Source organism: Varanus komodoensis, unplaced genomic scaffold (genome assembly GCF_004798865.1).
Source record: "Varanus komodoensis strain SLA01 unplaced genomic scaffold, ASM479886v1 scaffold2, whole genome shotgun sequence".
Taxonomy (NCBI): Eukaryota; Metazoa; Chordata; class Lepidosauria; order Squamata; family Varanidae; genus Varanus; species Varanus komodoensis.
In genome coordinates this window covers 19,628,013-19,651,269 of record NW_025335568.1, presented here as the reverse complement: position 1 = coordinate 19,651,269, position 23,257 = coordinate 19,628,013, and the positions used below count along the sequence as shown (strand labels likewise).

General features: G+C 38.6%; 1 protein-coding gene across 1 annotated transcript in view; it reads left to right on the top strand.

Annotated features, from left to right (window-relative positions):
* PPP3CA (protein phosphatase 3 catalytic subunit alpha) overlaps nucleotides 1-23,257 on the top strand; it is a 213,195-nt gene that overhangs the window by 147,432 nt on the left and 42,506 nt on the right. The window contains exons 5-7 of the mRNA XM_044428195.1: nucleotides 2,119-2,264; nucleotides 7,695-7,834; nucleotides 20,170-20,247. Of these exons, the coding sequence (XP_044284130.1) occupies nucleotides 2,119-2,264; nucleotides 7,695-7,834; nucleotides 20,170-20,247 (364 nt within the window). The remainder of the gene's footprint in view (nucleotides 1-2,118; nucleotides 2,265-7,694; nucleotides 7,835-20,169; nucleotides 20,248-23,257) is intronic.

Genomic DNA, 23,257 nt, shown 5'->3' with positions numbered 1-23,257 from the left:
TTTATGCCCCATTTAAGAGCAGAGGTGCCACTTGACAGAAAGGTTATGGATAGCTGGAAAGTGTTTCTAAGGCCCAGGGGAATCAATATACTGTAAGAATGATAGGAAGCTAACAGAACAAGATGTCCTACCTGGGAATAAGAAGCAGACACTTGGGTGTGCCAAATGCCTAGCTTAAGAAACGGACCTCTAAAGAGACAAGTGAAGAGGCTGCTGTCCTAAGTGTACAGGAAATGAATTTTCTCCCCACTCCTGACATGTATCTGACTCAGAGATGCGGAGTAGGGACCTGTGTGTACTGTTTACCATCAGTTCTCTTTTTCCTCTTTGTTCCTGCTGCAGCTAGTCATTCCCATGTTTGTGCCTAACCACTTCCCATTACTTTTTTCCTGGTGCTCCACAAACTTTGCACTGGCCTCAGCCTGGGTAGCTGCACCAAATTCTCTAGGTCCATGTTAGAGAAATGGTGACCTATAGAATTCTCTCCAGTGGCATTTTCTTCAGAGCCAAGGATAGAAATGCTGTTAATTTACTTGAACGTTTTATAATTTACTGCTCAGTTTTAATGCGCATATTAGTAAATTAACATTTCAATTAATTGAACAATCTCATTTATTTCATAATGATGGATATGTAAATGAATAATAAGATGCAAGGTAAAGGTTTTGATCCTGACCTATCCTTTGATGGGAAAGGGATATGCCTGATACAATGTAAAAGGAAATGGAAACTTTTGAGAATGAACTATTAAGATAAGAACAAAAATGATAGCAGAACTTTAATGGTAGGTATGTTTGCTTACATGTAATTCAGTTTTCATTGTTACTCTAATTTAAAGTAGGCTTAATATGTAAATAGTTTAAGTCTCTGAATATTGTATTTTTGCCAAATGACATTCAAGGCAGCCTAGCTGAATTCCTAAAAACTTGAAACTGTCATAAACGTATACTACCAAACAGGAAAACCCCACCCCTGAAAAAGCATGAAAACTGCAATTGTCTAATTTGGCAGCCTATAAATGACCTTCAGTCTAAATCAGAGGTGAGTTGAGTGATGCAAACTAGAATATTAAGCCACCAGAATTAAATACTTCTGACATGTAAAGGGATCCACCCATGGAAGGGAGTTCTGCAGTCAGGCTGGAACCAAAGCAAGCAGTTCCATTTCAATGATCACCTGATAAATTCTGTTGATGAGTATTTTCCTCAGTGGCTTGGTCCAGTGAAGGCAGATTTGATGATCCACTTTAGATTTGAGGATACCTGGGTCAAAGATGATATACAGTTTATCAAATACATGTAGGAATTAAGGTGCTTGGGCACTTGCATGCTTGTTAGGTGGAATACTGTTTGCCATTGATTTTATACAGTTCCTCTCTTCCTCTGTTCCAGAGACTGTAAGTTCAAGTTAGTTCCCCTTCCTGGGAGAAGGGCAACAAGGGATTGAGGGTGAGAGCCGCCCGCTATCCCAACAAACTGCAGCAAAGGGGTGTGGAAGCAACCTAATTTCAAAGACAAGGCAAAGAATTCTGAGCAACTGGGGGAGCTGATCTTACGCCTTCAGCAAGGCTCACAGTAATGCAGCCCAACAAGGATCTGTTGTCTTTATTACTACACTTAATGCCGGTGCTGAGCACTGAGAATAGTTCACACTTAACGCCTCATCGCAGTGTCTTCTGGTGATCAATCCAGTGACTGCCTCCACTTTTAGATAGGGTTATACTGAAGGTCTTTGCTATATGCGGAAAACCAAACGATCTAGTCATGATTAATTGAGAAAATGGACATTCCTGCCCATTAATATAGTGCATAGTTGAGTTGAGAATGTGGCACAGTATTTCTATCCCTATTGAAATAGCAATAGCCCTTTAACAGTCTCCTTGTTTATCTTTGGCCGTGCTGCCATGAAAGCCAACCTGAAATGGAAAACCAGAAAATATTTACTTGTCAACAGTACATGGGAAATATTTTTGATTTTAAGGGGTTTTTATATATTGTAAGGCAAACAATGTGTGCCACTTTCCAGCCTTACTTTCTGCAGACCCACAGAATGTAGGTTTGAACTCTGAACTACTTTACTGGTTTTCCTCTCTCACGGTCTTTTTTTAACATCCAAAAGGTAAAATAAAGTATTCAGAACGTGTGTATGATGCCTGCATGGATGCCTTCGACTGCCTTCCCTTGGCTGCTCTGATGAACCAGCAGTTCCTGTGCGTGCATGGTGGCCTCTCCCCAGAGATCAACACTTTAGATGATATCAGAAAAGTAAGTTTGGAGAGCATGACTCTAAAACACCACCAGTTAAAAACACTGTTATTGCTGTCTCCTTTTTTGCTACCATTAATAGATGGGGATTTTATTGGTGACTTTTAAAAATAAATTCTTGTAGCTTTATAACTTTTATGTGGTTGAACTAAAACCAAGAAAACACACTTCTTTATTTAATGTGGAAACTACAAAAATGGACTAAATGCATGAATGATGTTTTGCTTCCAAAAATGTTTTCATTATAGCAGTGGGATTGATTGTTAAATTCACTTCCAGCCATTGCTTATTCAGCCCTAGTAATACAACCAAAAAAGGAATTTGATACAGTACCACTTTTGGCAGGTTGAGGAGAAAGGTGTGCATCCAAATGTTCATGTGATTTATACCTGTGGTTACAGACAGGGCAAGTGATACACTGGAGAATCCTGCTTCTGCACACAGGTCTTTTTATTTGACTAAGGACACTAATGGTTATCTCCTTTGCATCTCCAAAATGCAAAACATGCAAATTGGACATCTAAAGCATTATACTTGGGTTTTCTGGATTTTTTATCAGTGTGCTAAATGGACATAACTGTTATTTTCAAACAAATTGAAAACTTTATATGGAAAACATGTTTATTGCAATGCTTATGAATATTTTAAGATATGATCAGTTAACAGTGTTGTTCAGTTTTTTAGGAAAAAGAAGTCACATAAAATGGTCATGTAGTGGTCACAATGTTAATTACAATGTTGAAACTGCTCTGTTTGACTGGCATTGTGTTCATTCATTATGTTATAATTAATTTTTATGAATCAGGTGTGGGTAGGTTAAATTTTTCTACAGAATTATATAGCAGTGGGAAATGTTTCATTACACTAAATTTACCCCCACATATCACTTTAATTTATTGCTCAGAATCTAGAAATGACTTCTCGGAAATCATGTTTATTTTCACAAGCAATAACTTACTGTAATTTTAGTGGGTCTCTTATTTTGGTACTTCTGTTGATAAGAACCATTAGCTAAAAGGATCATTCTGTGAAATGCATCTAGACTTGTTTGCAGCTTTTACTTCTGTGATTACAGTGTTCCTTTTGTATTGGATCATTGAAACTGAAAATACATTCCTTTTAACTGAACCTTTTACACATGTGTTGGTCCAATGAGAGGGACTTTTCAGTTTGATGGCCCATTAGTGGAATGCCATCCCCAAGAAGGCTGACCTGGCATCTATCTTCTTATCTTTTATGTGGCAGGCCAACCCCTCCCCTCTTTCTTTTTCCCAGGCACTTTAGATTAAGTTTTTAGATGTTATGGCACATGTGCAAACATGCACACACCCACACAAAATCATATATAATTTTCATGTTTTCTAATATGACCAGGGAACATATACTGTTGGTAGAGATAGAATAACTTGATTGAACAGAGTACAAATTCATTGAGCCACTTCTATGCTTCTGATCTCTCGCTAGCCTTGCTGGGAGAAGAGAAGGGGAGAAGGCTCTTGCATCTACCATTTCGAGTTCTGGTTTGGGATGACTTCCGAACCAGTTCAATAAGTATTCATGGGGGACTGTTTTGAGCAAGTATGTTGTTTACTGTTAAATCTGATTACTTTAAAAGAAGGTGTGAACATGCGTAAACCCACCTTGTCCATAAGAAAGCTATATCATTCCAAAATTCCCTGGAAATTTGGGCTGATCGAGGACACTATGGTCTGGTAAGGGCAGCATTTCCAGCGTTGCTCTAATCTTGATTTTTTTTCTTTAAAAGCCTATCAATCTTGTTGCTAGTAATGAAGTTACAGGAATCGAACTGTAATTCCCTGGTTCAAACCTGCCAGAATTGAATATCCTTGTAAATGTATGAGAGTTACAGGTTCCCCCCAAAGTGCAAGATCTTCACCATTGCCTTATGCAAATACCTGAGCATTCAGGGTTTCTCAGCATTCCTTGAGAAGTTAGCAGGCCTGCCCGGCAGTAAGGTCTGCCCAGTAAGGTCAGTAAAAGGATGAGAGTATGGTAAGTGTGGCTGAAGCAGGAGCTTTTTTCTACTACTGCAGATGCTTTGCTGAAAACTGAGGAAATTTTGCTTGGTTCTTCTTGAAGGAATGGGAAGAGGAGGGAGTACAGGAGGCTGTTTATGGCAGGCTTTCCTGCTGTCTATAATGATAGAGGAGAATTGCTGAGGAATGTGGAAGAATGTTTGTGTTCCTCCAAGGCATTTTCATGAGAAGTAGCCTATAGTGCTTTATGATGCAAAACAAAGGGAAGTTAAGTTTGCAGTTTTATCTTCCCTGGCTTAATTGAAAGTTCTGACCCCCACCCCAAATTGAAGATCTTCCATTGGAATGGATGAGATGCTTTTTACCAGTATTTATCTATGCCACACCTGGAAGATAACATAGACTCAAAACTGTACTCTGAGCTGTATTTTCTGAACTTTTCAACTGTGTTTGAAAATATACATAAATATACATGAAATAGTGTACCCTCTTCTGTGTCATAATATGCTTTTTTGTTTTAACCTATTGATGTTTAAACTTTTCAGGTATTGATTTGATGCATTTTGTGGATGTTCTTATGCGTTGTAAATTGCACTGAAATCAAACTGCAGCAGAAGGACAAGGTAGACGTTTTCTAAACAAACACCTTGAAGGTGCAATTCTATGCATGTTTAGATAGGAAAAAAGAACCCTATGACTTCAGCATTCTGCAACCAGCTGGGAAATGGTTAGAATTGCCGCACTTTTTTCCTGTCCAAAAATGCAGATTATTGCAGCTTTAAATTTGCAGGAACATCAGAGCTCTGTTCACAGAATAGGACTTCATTCCTTCCCCATTTCTTCGGTATCCAATTGTGCCCCTTAAAATTTGCTCCTCAGACTTGGGGCACCCACTAGAGCAGTATAGCTTGTGGTCCAGGAATGGGGACCTTCAGCAGGAGGGAAGAATCATCAAAAATCAGAGGAACACCTATCTTCTCTTATGAATGGCAGTGCCTTCTACTTGCATTGTGTTGTCTTCTGGATCCATGGCATGATTTGGTACTACAGCAAGAACCTCAAAGTGATGAAAAATGTAGATGAAGATATGGTCCTATACAGATAAAGAGCTATCTGCATCCATAAAGGTTTTCAGTTTCTTATTTTAAATAGACACCCACTATCATCTCTCTTCCCATATATGATGCTAGGTAAGTTGAGAAAGAAATAAATGGCTGTGACTGGAGGTGTAACTCATCAACCCCCTGTTCACCAACACAGAGGAGCTCAGCCTTTTTCAAGAGCAGCGGCCTGGCAATGGACATCATTGTGTCCCTGCAGGAGGCCTCCACCGGAGAAGCAAAGATGTCCAATGCATTACATAATCCAAGCAACTCTGGTTTATTTCCTGTAGTACCATTAACATTTAGAAGAGCTTCACAACAGGTCAAAATAAAATGAAATAGCTTTATTATTAATATGAATCTAGGGAGTTATTCAGCTGATGGAATTGATTTCTTCCAGTCTTCTTACCCTCTAATCAACATGATGCAATAGGAAGGGCCGTCATGAGGTCTAACACTTAACTCTTGTTGGCACCTTTCTGGCAGCCTCTGTCGGGGTGAAATATCACTAGGTTAGTGCTACTTGGAACTTCAGATTTTCTACACACTTAAGGGAGAAACTGTTCCTACATTTCTAAAAGTACATTTTATGAATATGATGCCATTTCAAAGAGCACCATAATTTTTCATAGCTTTAAAAAAAGCATTAGAAAAAGACCTCCAAGAGAACTGATTAATGTGGAAAAAAAAAACTCTTGCAGGTACCAATACTGTCAAGTTAAAGAGAGGTCTCATTATTATTTGTTAAAGCCTTTCAAACAGACAAGAGATAGGTCTATGGTACATAATAGCTTTAACTGGTAAAGCCAAGCCCAGGGGAAATGAATTTGTCTCATTCATTGAAAAAGAAAAAAATGTCAACTGTGTCATAAGAGCTTCTATGAGAACAGAGCATATTTTGCAAAAAAAATTTTTAAAAAAGCCTTGCATCTCTTTCTCTCTCTCTCTCTCTCCATAACAAATATGTTCATAACTCTTTACTGACAAATTGGAAATGTAGCATGTGCTAAGTGGTTCCTATAATCATTCTGTTGCAGGTAAAGTTTGCCACAGAAGGAGGGGTCAGGCAAGTATCAAGCTTATTCTCACACCCAAAAACAGGATAGGAGGAGCTCCTACAGTCACCCGCATTGTCCAGGAATCCAGGCTTTTCTGCTTTTTCTGTCTAAACATGCCTAGGGTTGCACCCTTATCACACTTGTTTCTCATACATGCTCTCAAAGTTAACATTACTGCCTAAAATTTATCTAGAAGGGTGTAATGTAACTTCTGCTGTAAAATGAACATTTTAAATGTTTATGAAATTAAAAAGTCACATTTTTCCACATTTGAGATTTTTCAAGGAACAGAAAAACAGAGTATACCCAACAATAAATGTGAATGTTCTAGGTCTATGGCTTGTGTACATAGGAGTTGCAATTTTTGTCCGAAGCAGCCCTAACTTTTCTCTTCACTGTGTTGGAGGATAGGCCCTAGCAGCTCTAGCTGAATATTTGCATCTTATACCAAAAGCCAAGCCCTGCCAGTTCAATGTCCCCAGTAAACATTGCAATGCACCTTTGGTGCATTGCACACTTGGATTTCTTTGTGGATTTGCAGATTGATGGAGGAGGCTGCTGCTGATGTAATGTTACTAATGCTGCTAATGTAACTGAGGAGGCTGCAAATGTTGCTCCTTTTTAAACAAATGGTCAAAAGGTTGCACTAATCAAGTTTCATGGATACTGGAAAAAATAAAGCTTGGGAAATAAATACACAGGTATCAAATACAAATATATTTGACAAGTAGGACACAAGACTCTTAATGTGTTAATACTATCATAATATTTTATTTTGCAGAATTTTCATTTTGGTTGCTGTAATCAGGTTGAATATTATAGACTGCTGTAACCATAGCTAGAGCCAGTGTGGTGTTGTACTTAGAGTACTAGCCAGGGGTTCAGGATACCCAAGTCCTAGTCCCCATTTAGCTGCAAAGTTAACTGCAAAACATAGGGCATTTTCTCTACCTGACCTACCTCAATACGATTCTCTGAGGATAAAATAGTGAGGAAGAGGATTGAATATGCTACCTTCAGCTCTGTAGAAGGAACACAGAATATTAAAGTATTAAATACTCAGTTGACACATGTGCTTTAGGCTGATATACAACTTTGGGCCTAAGTGGGCTTGCTTCACTGGAACTGCTCTCTGTTGTGACTCTGAGGCTGAGCCATAGAGGAGGAAAGGTTGGCAGTTTCAACACAATAAGCACTGTAACCACTGTGGTGTCTTTACGTTCATTATCTTTTGGTCTAACAGCCTTTCTCTTTGTCTTCTCTTTTTCTCAGTTAGATCGATTCAAGGAACCACCTGCATATGGACCCATGTGTGACATCCTGTGGTCAGATCCCCTAGAGGACTTCGGAAATGAGAAGACTCAAGAACATTTCACTCACAACACAGTCAGGGGGTGTTCATATTTCTACAGGTATGGGTGCTTCCTTTTTGAATATGGCCTTGCAAATTACCTTGACTGCATGTTTCTTGGTAGACCATCATAATTTTGTCTTTCAAGACTTCTGTTGCATTTAATGAACATGTGTACCAAGTGAGATTGTACTTCAGCAGAACTTCTTAATCAACTTTTACACAAAAAAAATCCTCAGCTGGAAGAATGATACAACTAAATGTGTTGATAAAAGACCCTAATATAAGCCATGCCAATTCCCTGTAAAGTAGAAAGGAGGGTGAAGAAGGACATTTAGAATGAAATAGGAAAAAGTGGGACCTTTTTGCTCCCTTATGCTTTGTTTGCTTAAATTGTCCTCCTTCAACGAGGGTGACATGAGCAGTGCAGAACTAAGCACAAGAAGAAAAATGCCCAATGAAAAGTCTCCTTCACACACCCTCTGTGACCATATTACGCAATGGAATTGCCATCGTTACATTCTGTTAGGCAATACATCCTGGAAAGGAATTAAAAATGACAATATATGCAATTTCTAAAAACATAAGAAGATCCATAATGCTGCATCAAGCCACAGCTCCAGCATTGAGTTCACACACTGGCCAGCCAACTGCTGACTGGAAACCCCAGTAGGTCATGAATGCACCAGTACCTTTCCACCCAAACAGGGTTATATAGGTATACTGCCCCTGGTTCTGGAGGTAGCATATTGCCATCAGAAATAGGAGCCATTGGTAACCCCCTGCTCCATTAATTTCTCCATTCCCCCTTCATAGCCTTTCAGATTGGTGCCTGTGACTGTATCTTATAGAATTCCACAGTTCATGTATGTAAGCGAAAATAGTTATTTTTATCTCTCCTGAATCTTCCACCAGTTAGCTTTATGGAATGATCTGGTTCTGCTATGAGAAAGGAGAAAAAAAGTTTCTTTGTATCATGCCTACTCCTGGAAATTTTATTTTCAGTTTTTTTCTGATTATGCCTTTTCCGTAGCACTTGGTTGACATGTTCATCTAGCTGTCCATTACAGCCCCAAGATCTCATCCTTGCTCAGTCACTGTTAGTTCACATTCCATCAGGTTGTATTTTTTGCCCTGTTATGCATCACTTTAGACTTGCTTACATTGATGTGGATTTGCCATTTTGACATCCATTCCCCCAGCATGGAGAGATCTCCTTGGAGCTTCTCACAATTCCTCTACATTTGTGTTACTTATTTACTAAACTTTTCCACTTCATTGCACTGTCCTAGTTTTAGATTAAAATGTTGAAAACCATTGGTTTTGGTACAGATGGGATCCCAGTGATTTGTATTCCTTCATTAAGAGAATTTACCATATACTCCTACTCTCTGCTTTCTGTTCTATAACTAAGTAATTATCTATAGGATTTCCTTTCCTTGGATTCTATGACCGCTAACTTTGCTCAGGATCTTTGGTGAGGGACATTAAAACCCAATTCAATAGTGCCTTGGCTTGTCTGCAGTATGGATTGTCCCTGTCCATATTTCTTGTTTACAGTCACACTCTAAAATAATAAAATAAATAACAAAATAAATAATAAAATAGTATTTACTTTTGTAAAAGCCATTTTGATTCTTTTTCAGCAGAGATTATTCTTGTATATATTTTATTTTACTTATTTTATCTTTAATAAAGCTTTCAACCAATCTCTCTCGAATACACATTACGCTGACCAGCTTTGCTCCCTTTTACAAATTGGTTACACTGGCCAGTCCCCAGTCCTCTGATACCTAGGGACATGTTCCATATTTATTAGAAGATAAGCGATTTCATATTTGAATTCTTTAAGAACTATTGGATATATACCTTCTTGGCCAGTGATTTATTAACTTTCAGTGTGTCAATATGGTTGAATACTTCATCTTTTGTCACCACAGTTGCCTCAGTTCTTCAGACTGCTTTTGAGAAAACATCAGTTCAGGCATATCTATCTGTTCTGTATCTTCTGCAGTGAAGACAGATAAAAAAGAGTCCATTCATCTTCTCTGCAGTCCTTGCTTTCTCCATTAGTGCCCTTTTAACTCGTGTCATCCAGTGTTCCAGTTGCCTCCCTGGCTGATTTTCTGCTTCTCATTTATTTAAAGAATTCTTTGTTGTTTATCTAGATGGCTTGTGTGTAAGTGTGGAGTTTTTTGTTTGTTTGCATTGCTTTTTTGCTTCTTTTATAATCTGCTTGCATCTCCCTTGTGCAAACTGGAACTCTTTTGTTCACCTCATTCAGGCAAGTATTCCATTTTTTGAATTCAGCCGCCTTCTCTATAATTACTCACTTGACCTCCCTTCTTAACTTTGCTGATGGCTTTTTGAACATGATGCTACTTTTCCTAACCTGTGTAAACATTCTAATTGAGCTTGCATTAGTGTGCCTTTGAGTAACCTCCATGCAATTTTGAAGGAATTTAATCCTCTTGACTTGCCCCTTTAAATTCCTTTTCACTAGGTGTCTGGTAAAAGTTTCCTCTTTAGAAGGAATTCCTTAGCAATTTTTAGCATAAATATGTATCCTGCCTCTGTTTCTTCTTGTGAGGAGCCCAAGTCAGCTTACATGTGATCATTGTTTCCAGTTGGTTTAACAATACCACTTGAAATTACATTCAAGACAACTTCCTTCTTGTCAGTTCCATGACTTGCTGTTCTAGGGCACCAAGAAATTGAACCACTCTAACCAATATCAGGGTAATTGAAATCACCTATCGTTACCAGATTTCCTTGTGAGTTTGCACTGACACCAAACGAAGATTTCTCCACAGGTTTTTATTCTAGCTATTGCTCCTATCTAAACTTGGGTTTAGTGTAATTATTCGTTATCCCCCTTCTTTTTTTCTTCTTGAAAAGCACTGAAGCTGACTTACATAATCTTCCCCCTTTACATTTTATTCTCACAACTCTCAGTTAAGCCGAGTGTCAGTGACTGACCCAAAGTGAGCATCACCCAGTGAGCATCATGATCAAGTGGGGAACAGAACTCAGGCCTCCCAATTCCTGGTCCAGCACACTGACCACTACACCATACTGTCACAATGGTTGAGGCTGTATTCAACTACTCGAGTCCCTTTTGGGGGAAGTCTGCAAGAACTGCACATTCCTGCTGGATTTCATCCTGGAATTTAATTCCCAACTTGAAGTTTAGAATTTAGCTCCCTTGCTTGTTTTGGCTTGAGATGATGATTCATGAGCTTAAATGAGTTTTACATGATTTCCTGAGGTTATTTAATAGATAAATAAAGTAAGTAAATAGTTCGTACCCTTTTCTCACGCAGATGCTTAATTCATATGTGTGCTTTCGGTATTCTCAATCCATGAAAAGTTAGCATAAAAGCAGTTTCTTGACATTCAGGCTAGGTTTGACAGTTGAATTGGCCAGCAAATTGGATGGTAATTCTGTTCTCTGTATTGCTCTCCACCTCATGCAATGCTTTAAGCAGCCTTTACTGCTTTAAAGAAAAGAAGATTAAGAACCGATATATTCAATTTAACAAGTGTTCATCCCTCTCCTTTTTGTTGAAACATATTCCATTTTTACATCTCTGAAAAACTGCTTTAGGAGTAATGTGGCATAGTGGTTTAATATTTTATAACCTTTTGGTGCTGTGTAATTCACATCTTATGCTGTCAAGTCACATAACCAGATCCCCCTGAGCTCAGTCCAGGAGGCAAGATTATAGTTTAGACAAAAAGCAGGTACATGGACTTACGCAGTGGACTCACTACACAAATTGAGAGCCAGTGTGGTGTAGTGGTTAACAGCGTGGGACTCAGACTCAGACGATCTGAGTTCTAGTCCCCGCTCAGCCATGGAGCCAACTGGGTGACTTTGGGCCAGTCACAGACTCTCAGCCCAACCTACCTCACAGGATTGTTGTTGTGGGGATAAGATGGAGGAGGAGAATGATGTAAGCTGCCTTGAGCCCTTTGTAGGAAAAAGGCAGGATATAAATCGAATAAATAAATAAATAAATTATGTACATTTCTATGCAAATCAGACAGTACTGTTTTATACATCAGTTTGCCAGGTGAGGGTGCAGCTGCTTTGTTTCTTCTGCACTTAAATACTGCCATTGTGGATGTTGGTATTGAAGTTACTCAGTGGTAGCTCAGTAGTGGTCAGATGAAACAGCGAGCCATGAAGTTTGCTCTGTCTCTTCAATCTGAAGAGCTCTGTTTTGGAGTAAAGAACAACAAACAGACCCAAACTGCTTCTGTCCTCCTCAGTTCACTTCTTCTGATTCTTCTGTCTATATAACTTTTTCTCCTCTACTGTCCTTTAGGCTTCCTGAGATTCCATGAATTAATCCTGCTATTTTATTTTATTTTATTTTATTTTATTTTATTTTATTTTATTTTATTTTGCACTGATGGGCATGAGCTTGATTTAATTCAGTGAGACTTACTTCTGAATAGACATTCATAGGATTTCACAGTCAGTATGCTTAAAATGGGCTCAAGATTGTAGCCATATTCTGAGTCTTCATCAACAGTTTGGAATATTATTTGAAGGCTATACTTTTTTTTTTAAGGAAAAAGATGCAAGTCACAAAATGAGAAGAGGAGCACTTCTATTTGTATTCTACGCTTGATAGTATTGATACCATGGTTCTGCTATTGACAATACTGTTCTATTTGCATGACAGACATTTTGGTAACTTGTAAACAAAATAAAATCTGCCACACAAGCCCTCTGTACTGCAATGAGAGAGAACTGTGTCTCAGAAACTCTAAATTAATAGACTTTTTTTTCAATTACTGGTAGAATATATCTAATTTTTTCCTCTTTATTTCATATTGCCAACAGCTCCTTTACTTATATAACTAAAGCCAGTTACCATAGCAACCTCAATATAATGCCTGTATCGTGGGATACGTTCATAGAAAGCACTTAACCCAATATGGTTAAGTGTAGGAAGAGACAATTGCAAACAAGCCAATTTCTGATTCCCACCTAGTTATAGTCTTACCTAGACATCTCTTTGCTGCTGTATGCATTAGAAAATAATCTCATCTTGTTGAAACTTGAATCCCTTTCTTCATTTGGCCACTGAGGTACAGATATACAAAGCAGTCCCTAAAAGTAAATTGCTGCTGTGTATTGCAAAAAGGCATCATCAATACAGAAAGGATGCAGAATTCGGGCATCAGATTCCTGCGTATTATTTCTCACCCTTGGCTACGAGCTGTAGAAAAAGCATAGGAGTGTAAGACCTGTCATGAACTTCACTGGGTGGCTTAGATGAGTGGTCTGAATCTCAATCTAACCTTCTTCACAAGATCACTGTGCAAATACATGGACAGAAGAAGGAAGATTATAGAAGCTTCCTTATCTTTCTTCCAGGAAAAGCAAAACATGAGATAAATATACTAAATAAATAATTTGAAAAGGTTTCAGTTTCAGGAATGTTTAGACAGAAAAACACTCTACAATTCCCAGCTTTCTCTAGCTAGCCATTTCAAGATCTCTCTCTCTCTCTCTCTCTCTCTCTCTCTCTCTCTCTCTCTCTCTCTCTCACACACACACACACACACACACACACACACACACACACACCTCTCAGTTGTTTTGCTTTTCCTTCACCCTCCACATACACAACCTTGCAGTGCACCTGGGAGAGCTTGGCAACTGAAGGCATCTGCAGCCATCTCACCTCATGAGGTGCCTGTTGCTGCAGCCTGCCTTTGCAGTCCTGCCTGGGTGCAAGAGTCTCAGTAAGTGAACCAGTGGATGCCAGAATGCCTTGATCTGGCAGTAGTTGCCAGGGGGAAAGATATGGGCAGGATTTGGAAGATGGTAAATTGGCCAGGATATGTATTGTTCATGAGGTGACAGTTCCTTTCCCCACCATTCAAAACAGTCAGAGCATTTGTTCATTTGGGCAGAAGCCAATGACGGACTTATTATTGCATTATATTACATTTCATTTATGCCTCACCTTCTGTCCTCTGCCAAGGATTCCAAGGTAGCTTACAAGTTTCTTCTTCTCCATATGCCATCTTCATAATGGCAGTACTGTGAGGTATATCATGCTGAGAGTCTGTGACTTGCCCAAAGGCACCCACTGAGCTGTGTGGGGTCAGGAATTCGGTTTTTCTGAATCCCAGTCCAACACTAATTGCTGTGTCACTGTGCCCCCTGCAGTTCATTCTACCCCACTGATTCCCTTATGCAAGCAGTAGGTTCCGTCAGTTCTGTTGCAGAAGGGGGACCCATCACTTCTGCAAGGGAGATTTATCATCTCCTAAAGAACCCCTGAAATAAGAGGAAGCACTCATTTCTGGAAGGAGGCAGGTCAGCAGAGCTCCCTTCTGCAAGCTTCAGCAACTTGCCTCCTTCCAAGAATATTTCCATTCATTTTACCTTGCCCTGGAAGCACAAAATTGCTGTTGTACGAGTGGTGGTAGGGCTTTTGTACAACACAGTTGATGAAGCATAAGAAAATGGGCAGGGGCTTCAGTGCCATATTGGATACTATCCCCTGATAGTTAAGTAGTTTATCTTCCTAGCATCCAGATTCAGGTGAGTTTTGGTTTTATAAAATCACATTGATACAATGGATACCCAGACTTTTCAGCAACATATGAGGAGTGATTCAGACCGAACAGTACAAAATAGACATATAAAATTATAATGCTTTTTTCTTAACTTGCAGGCAGAATTCCATTCTAGGACAAGTAAACTCACTTTGAAAGGCATTCATATATTTCTGGCTAGGTAAATTTGCATTGCAAGTGATGTTATTGTTGAACATCTGCTGTGAACAAGGTACCCAGGACAGGAGCAGGGATTGCTCAAAACTAGTTTCAGTGTTGGTTTTATTTAGGCAGCAAATTACTGTGAAGAACATGCATTTAAATCTACAAGAGAGGTCATTTGGAAATAAAAGTTCAGTTTTAGAAATAGATTTCTAAGCACATGCTTAATATTTATTTATTTAGAAAATTTCATGCCTTGAGGGCTAGTCTTGTGAAATTTATTTATTTATTTATTTATTTATTTATTTAGAGAACTTCTATGCCGCCCCATTCACCAAAGCCTCAGGGCGGCTCACAATCATAAATAAATAACATAATATAAAACAATATAATTTAACAGTATAACAGTAAAATGTAAGTCGCCCTGGCCAAAGAATAAAATAAATAAATAATATTAACAACTAAAATAACATTTGAATAAAAAGGTCTTCGCCTGGCGCCGAAAAACAAATAACGACGGCGCCAGGCGGACCTCTCTGGGGAGCGCATTCCATAGATTGGGCGCCACCGCAGAGAAAGCCCTCCTCCGAGTACCTACCCTCCTAATTTCCTTCACGGAGGGTTCCCAGAGAAGGGCCTCTCCTGCAGATCTCAGGGGGCAGGCGGGCATATATGGATGTAAGCGCTCCTTCAGGTAACCAGGACCCAAGCCGTTTAGGGCTTTATAGGTCATCACCAACACCTTGAATTGGGCCCGGATTCAGTCGGAAGCCAGTGAAGCTGACGTAGGACTGGAGTCATGTGAATATGACACCCAGTCCCCGTCAGCAGCCTGGCAGCTCTATTTTGAACCAATTGAAGTATCTGGACCATCTTCAAGGGTAGCCCCACGTAGAGCACGTTACAGAAGTCAAGGCGGGAAGTCACCAACGCGTGTGTCACTGTCGCCAGGCAGTCGTACTCCAGGTAGGGGCGCAGCAAGTGCTTCTTCTTCTTGGAGTAGATAAACATATTTGGTAGTTCTGCAGTAATTAATTTGAGACCCAAAAGAAGTCGTCATGCCATTAGAATGTCTTAAACCTGTTCATGCCAGCTTTGGCAAAATACAGCTTATCACTATTCTAGGTATAATTATAAGGAACCTTCTAGTTAAATCAGTGGTTTCAATGCTTTTCTTCATTTTTACAGCCAAATATTCTAGACAACAATGAGAAGCTGACTTGAACTGAAGGTTCAAGATTAATTATGAAATTTGTTTCCAGATGATTTAAGAATCCCACTCTGCTTCATTTTAATGTTTGAAAAGAAAGGGGAAAAAACCACTTTAAAATAGGATGCCCTTAAAGGCCAATAACATTTGCTGGGTCTGGGACCACACAATACAGATTGATTGACTGATGGATGGATTGAAGGCCGATCTCAGTTTATCACAGGTGCTAAACCTGAAAGATGAGGAGAATATTCTTAGTACAGTTCTACAGCCACTCCTGGCTTCCAGTTGCATGGATCTTTATGGTAAACATTTGCAAGCACATGTGTCACTTTTATACTTTATCACTTTGTCTTTAAGAATCTTGGATAGATCTCCAAAAAATGCAGTGTGCCTGAGAAATGATCCAAAATTAGGAATGGATGAACACACTGTTCTCCTGCTTATTGTAACACTACCTTGAAGTTTCACTTCATTTCCCATTTGCAACTGTGCATCTTTCTTTGTTTCATTTGAATAGTAAAAATATTGAATTTCAAATGGGAAAATGCACCTTTTTCTCCATTGACTAAAGTGAGCATTATTTGAACACAAATGCTAGTTGGGGAATTGCTGAACATTTTCTAGAAAACATTTCTTTTTACTTATTTTTATTGTGAATTTTGCAATCAAAGCCAAAATGTAAAAGAGGGGATAGGGGAAATAAAATATACGATTGCCATTATAGTTAACATTACATAATACCATTACATTATATTTAAGTAAATATATTACATGCATATATATACATTTTCATAATATGTGGTCTCCTGTTTGCATTTACGATTATGAATGGGACATGCTTGCATGATTTCTGAGCATAAACATATTCTTACACCTGTATCCAATTATAATACACACAATTGTAGAAAAAACTTCTCAAGATTTATTTGCCTCATGTATATTCATATTTTTTTTACTTCAGTGTATAATATCAAGACCTGAGCATATTGCAGGTCTTGAGCCAGGCAGGGATTTATCCTGTATGCCATCTTTGAAGTCTACACAAACTAGCAAACATAAATCAACAAACTGCAAGATATTTCTATAAACTGTCAACTGTGTTCTGGCAGGGCAGGTAATGCTTATATAAAGACATTCGGTCAGACTAGCTTGACCTTAAGGCCATCTGCAGCTTGCTCCTTGCTTTCCTTTTCCATGTCTAGTGCTGCACAGAAGTAGAGTCTGACTCACAGAGTGTCTTCAGAGAGGAGAAATGTAAATTATTGACTGAAAATGAAGGTGATAGGTTGGGATGCTGAATCTCCTTCAGCCCGAAACTTCTGTTTCTTAAAATCTCTCAAGGGGTACCTTTTAGTGAAGAGGAGGGCTAAAGGCAAAGGAGGCCTAGAAGGTGTGGTCAACCTACCAGGTTATATCATATTGTAGCTTCAAAATGCAGTCTTTTGTACACAGAAAAAAGGAACTTTCAATATGCCCTGGCCAGCCATCTCTCTTTAAACATTCATAGGATGGCACATAAAAGTAATTAATGCTTGTAGCTAATCCTGAAAAGAGGTATTTCAACATTTTAAGATAGGGAGAATTGCACAACAGCCAGAAAACCATCAGTTGATCGGTTAGAGGAAAGGAAGTGAGGTCAGGTGGAAGATGTGTGGCCATATGAGATACCCCTCCTAGCAGTAGATGGTACAAATGGCTTTCATTCCATCTCAAAGTTACAGAAATGTCATTGTGCTTGGATTGTACTATCTTTTCAGTTACCATTGACTTACATGAAATTCATAATAATCCAGACCTACAAGTCTGGAAGAGTCTCGGTCAATTTTTGCAGTCCGCTGACAACGTAGCAAAACATATTTTTATTTCTCTGTCTCCTTCAAAATTAATTTTCTGGAATTCTTTTAAGTGGGCTCTCTGTTTTATACATTACCCATATAATCCTGTTATATCTGACAGTTTGAGTTAGGTCTTTCCATTAAATGTTACACTCAGACTTTCTATTTTCCAAAATGTTGCAGACAAAGGCCTTACTTACATAAATAAACTTTTACAGTATCCTTTCTTTAGCTAAAGCAGTCTTTTCCTTTCTCTTGCTCATCCTGATGAAAGTTCTTTTATGGAATATCTTACCATTATTAAATATAATTCATTTAATACTACATTTTCTTTATATGTGCATGCATACATTCAGCCTGGGATTTTGCTTCAGTAATCCCAGGCCAATTTGTTTGCTGCTTCTAAAAGTCAGCATTGCATGCACCACTCTTTGTGGTGACTTTGGTATGTGCTGAGAAAGGGCACAAGAAAGCCCAAGACTTGTTTCTCTGCCTCTACCACACGGAGAACCTGTGTACCAAAGGACAATGTTAAAATATGATTTGGCATTTTACCAAATAACCAAATCATGCCAGTTCGGTGCATTTGGCTATTACCATTATTGTTAATCACTGAATGTTATTAAAGAGAATACATTTATCCCTAGAATTATAACAGGAAACTTCATAGAATTGCAGCTTAGTACTGTTCACCCCAAGGCTTTCTTGTATTTTTCTTGATGAAACAACAGAGCTAGTGGTTTTGTTTTAAACACTCGTGCCACACATGGTGTGCAGAATCCCCAGATGAGATATCTTGATAATTCTGAGCATATTTAACTTATCCTGTATGTCAGTGAAACGAGGAAGTACAGCTTTTCATGTGTAACTGCTTGTCCTGCCACCAGTCCTTGCTTTCAAAAGATGGAAAACTGCAGTTTGTAAACCTGGAAAATCTAATACTTAGTACCAGTTGTATAGCTTCTCACATGTTAGAAGAATGTGAAGCGCCCGTGGAGATTTATGTAGCTGCTAAGTGTGTTCCCAGTATTGGTTGTTGAGACGAAAATAGAAAGTTGACTCCTCCCCTTGTTCTTTCTTATAAAGGCAACTGCATCTTTGTGGAATTAATACTGTGGAGAAACAACTACAGAAAACATTGAATCATGTTGATTGAATTAAACAGCAGCTATACAAACTAGACTATGAATTCATTTGGAAAAGGGCTTCTGAAGTCATTAAAACTACATTTGAAGATAACAAAAGGATAAATCAAGAAAAATAGTCTTTGAAGCTATTAAACTTCAAAAACCACAACCACTAGATTATCAGACCTTCCTTTTCTGCATATAATCATGAGTGCTTTGGGGTCAGGAAGTAGGACAATTTCATTTTTGATTGTAAAGCATGAGCGGATGCACTTCTTGAAGTTCTGAGTGTGGCACAATATGTCCACCAAAAACATTCATAAATTGTCAAACACATACTTGCCTTTCAAATCCTCAGTTAAATTTCTGAAAGTTCAAAAGACTGAATCAGCATTGCTTTAAGTTATGAAGGTAATTTGTGCATTCTCCCAGTCAAACACTGCTCAGTTTTTTTCATATTTCCTAATTGTGTGGAGTGAGGAGGCTATTGTGAACAGGAATTCGGCTTGAGACTAATAGCAAGACAATATTCATAGAATCTTGAACATCTCTGGCTTACCCATCTATAACTGAGGCTGGTTTAGATTCGTATCATAAAAGCATGGGATGTGATTTTTCTCATTTGGATGCAGCATCTTGCAAGGCTTGTAACATGGTTTTTTCCAGCAGTACAAAAAGCTTGTATACAAGTTAATGATGTCCCCAGTACAGCTGAAAGATTTCATGCCTACTTGGCAACAGTAGACAAATCTGCAGTTCATAGGTTTTATATGGTGAAAGTAGCAGTACAGTGGTGCCTTAGTTCACGAACTTAATCCGTTCCAGGACTCTGTCGTGACCCAAATTGGTTGTGAGCCAAGTCAAATTTCCCCATAAGGTTCAATGTAAATAAGGTTAATCCGTTCTGCAACTATTTTTTTAATCACAAATATTTGACAAAATGTGACAAAGAACAACAAAGATCGTAGCCATTTCCCCTCCCCCCCCCAGCACAACCAGGATTGCGTCCTTCATTCCTGCAGGAGCATAACTGCGATCAAAGCCATGGATGCGTGAGCGCAGGTGCGCTGGGGGGGGGAGACGGGTGCGATTGTGGGTGTGCTGTGGGGAGACAGGCGCGATGTGGGTGGTCACCCGATGCAGAGTTCATGACCTGAGGCAAAATATTTCAGAAATTTCTGTTTGTGACCTGATTTGGTTGTGAACTGAAGCATTTGTGAGCCGAGGTACCACTGTATATGTGATTATGCAGTGAAATGCCATTTTTCTGGGTTCCCCACCCCCAAACTCAGTATTGTTGTGTTATGTGCTGATGCACTGCAAGAATGAGTGTGTGTCACTTTTTGCAAGGTGACTGATTACATAGTCTGAATATGTACTATCCAGGCATTTTTCAGTGTTGGAAGGAAGTGCAATGCTGTTGCCGTTTCATTAACAGGAATGCCTCTCTTCTTCCCCTTCTCACCCTCAACAGTTATCCTGCTGTATGCGACTTCCTACAGCACAATAACTTATTATCTATACTCCGAGCTCATGAAGCCCAGGATGCCGGGTAAGTTTTTCCTTACTCCTTGAATAAATTGTGTTCTTGCACACCGCTTTCACTGTTTTTCCTTTCCCTCTCTGCTGATGTGAAATATTCTTTTCATTACCCAAATACAGGGAGAGGCCCCACGTGTAGGGTATAGAGTATTGGTCAAGTATAGGGAGAAGCACCATGGTGTGTCATAGATGCTTTGCAGTACAGCTCTTATATGTTGTCTAAAATGTATATAACAATGCGGAGAAGAGGGGAACTATGTTAGCTGCCTTAGTTCCCTGCCTTGGTGGTTTTTAAAATGTAACAGTAATAAAATATGTCCCAGCCAGCAAGGTTGATGGTCAAAGATTATGAAAGTTGTAGAGGGCACCGTTGCCTACCTCTGATTTAGTCTTTCTAAGCAGTTGGTTGAAGACTGACTTTTCCAGCTAGGCTACTGCTCTTCAGAGGTGTTTCTTGAAATATTCTGCAGCTCTGGTCCTGCAGCATTGAGAGAAAATAGGAAGGGACATCTAGCCATTTTCAAAGTAATGTAATTTCCAGCCATCTTGGAATTGTATTCCCAGATTTTAACTATGGTTAACTGTTGGTGAGCAAAAATGCACTTTGCAAGGATTCACATCTATTTATGTTTCTATAAATATCTCAAGATACAGTTCTGGTATTCAAAGTAGTTTTGATGGCCCTGTGCTCAAATTAAGGTATACTGTGATGATATAATTAAAACCAGGGTTTTCCCTTGTTCAGCTGGTAAACAGCAGGAACGGATATATCAGCTCTTTACAGCTTGTTAACTTTCCAGACCTTCAGGGCTCTTTAGAGAGACACAGTTTGAATCAGGAATATATTTTCTAGGTCACTGCAAGGAAGTGCAACTCCATGCTTCCACTTTACACCGACTAATGGCTAAATTACAAGTAGTTTTGCACAAAGGCAGATGAAAGAAATTTAAAGTGTTTATTGACCTACAAAGAAAAGAAACATGAATTAATTAATTAAGACTATCTACAGTTAAGTAGTGCAACACCTATTTTCCTTTCATTATGTAGTGATGTACGCTGTGTATTCCTGTTTATTATTTATTTAAGTAGAAAGCTTTCTTGCAAGGATGTGCAAGGATGTTAGCAATACTTCATGCAGCCAAGAAACACCCGCAGTAAGTGAAAACAAGACCTCCTTCAAAAGCAGATTGTGTAACAAAAACAAGAGCATCAACCAGTTAGATTAGCAAATGACTGTTTAATTACCTGTATGATGGAAAACTATTAAATAGGGTACCAGAGATTAATTTTTGTTTATTTATTAGATTGGTAACTCCCAACTAGCAAGACACTTTGTAATCATAAAAACAAATAGCAATACTAACACAGTAAGATTACAAAATAGTGTAGTATTGATCATGAAAACATAAAGATAATTAAAATATTGAGAAGCCACCAGTAAAATTAATAAACAAAGTGTCAGATTAAAGAATAAACACCTGCCTAAAAAGGGAACAGTTTTAACCAAAATGTATAAAATGGTGATACCAAGCAGTTCTCCATGGAAAGAGCATTCTGCAGACAGAAGCCTAAAGCAGAAACAGAGCTCCTGAGCAGATAGTTCTTCAACTAGGGCAAAGGAACAGAGAAGGTTTTATCCTGTGTTTCCATGCACACGTCTCTGATAAAGGTGAGATTCCAAGAGAATCTTCAGCTGATCTCTAGGGTTGGGCAAATTAATACAGCAAATATGATAGTTTGGTCCCAAACCATTAGGTTAAGGGCTTCAAAGATAATAATGAGCACTTTTAATGGGTCATTAGGCTGCGAGCTTTTGTTAGATTCTCTTATTTTTGTTGGAGTATCCCTAACGTATTTTCTTTTCACCAGAAGGACCTCTGTGTAAGAAAATAAAAGGTGTAGAGGAGGAGCACACCTCTAATTTGGAAAGGCAACATATGTTAATGTCATTTTTTTACATGTACTAGTGTACATTGATTGTTTAAATTTCAGAAAAGGGGCAAGTAAAACTAGTGAACTGTTTCCAAATAAAGTTTTTATAAAGAGAAAGTTGTTGAGAATTGTCTGTATCTCGTAAAAGGGTAAGATTAGCGGTAGAGGAAATTGTTAGAATAAAGAGTTAAAATATATCCTATAATATACCCTTCTCTAGTGCAGAAATCTAGTCGCATGACAGGCCATGCCCAAGTCCTTCCACATACCAGCACATTATATTAGTTTCTCTTACCTTGTACTCTTGAGAAGAGCTGGCAAACTAGGAGCAGGGCCGGTTTAGAAGAGATATTGCAGGCAGTAAGGGAGAGACATTAGTTTGGTTCACAAGTTTTCTTTAAACTTACCTAATTTCACACCTGTGAACCAATATGTGCAGCACCCCCAGTTGTACTCTGAAATGTGCACTTCTCCCAATTTTACAATAGAGTTCTCCAATTAAAAGAAAAAATGTTTTTAGATATATACACAAGGGAAAATGCACACAAAAGTACAGATACCATTATATTAGGACATTGCTTGCAAAAAATTGTATTAGGCAAATAGCATACAGAACTGCATGTACTAGGAGATGTGTGTTAAAATGTTTACAATTTTCATGCATACATTTTGTAAAGGTCAAAGTTTGGGACAAACTGAATGTTAGCTTGAAAAAATGGAAAACCAGAAATGACTTAAATGTCCATCTGTATTTGTAGTCTTCTGCTTTGTTGGAAATGATGTTGTTGAACATGCTCAGGGAAATTTTTCCTTGCTATTAGTTTTCTTCTCTCTTTCTCTGTGCTTTCTTGGAAAGAGGTTGGAAAGATGTGAATTCTGATTGCAAAAGATTATCTGAAAAAGTTGGCAAAAACTGAGGCTTTATATGAAGGGTGCAGCCTATCCATCACAAGGAAAAACACTGGTGTGGAATGATCCTATTTGTTCCAATGGTTTGCTGTTTTTGCTGTAGCATACAAATATGACACTGCCAAAAGGCAACCAAATACTTACGTTCCCTGCAACCAGGGGTTTCAAGCTTCCTGCTG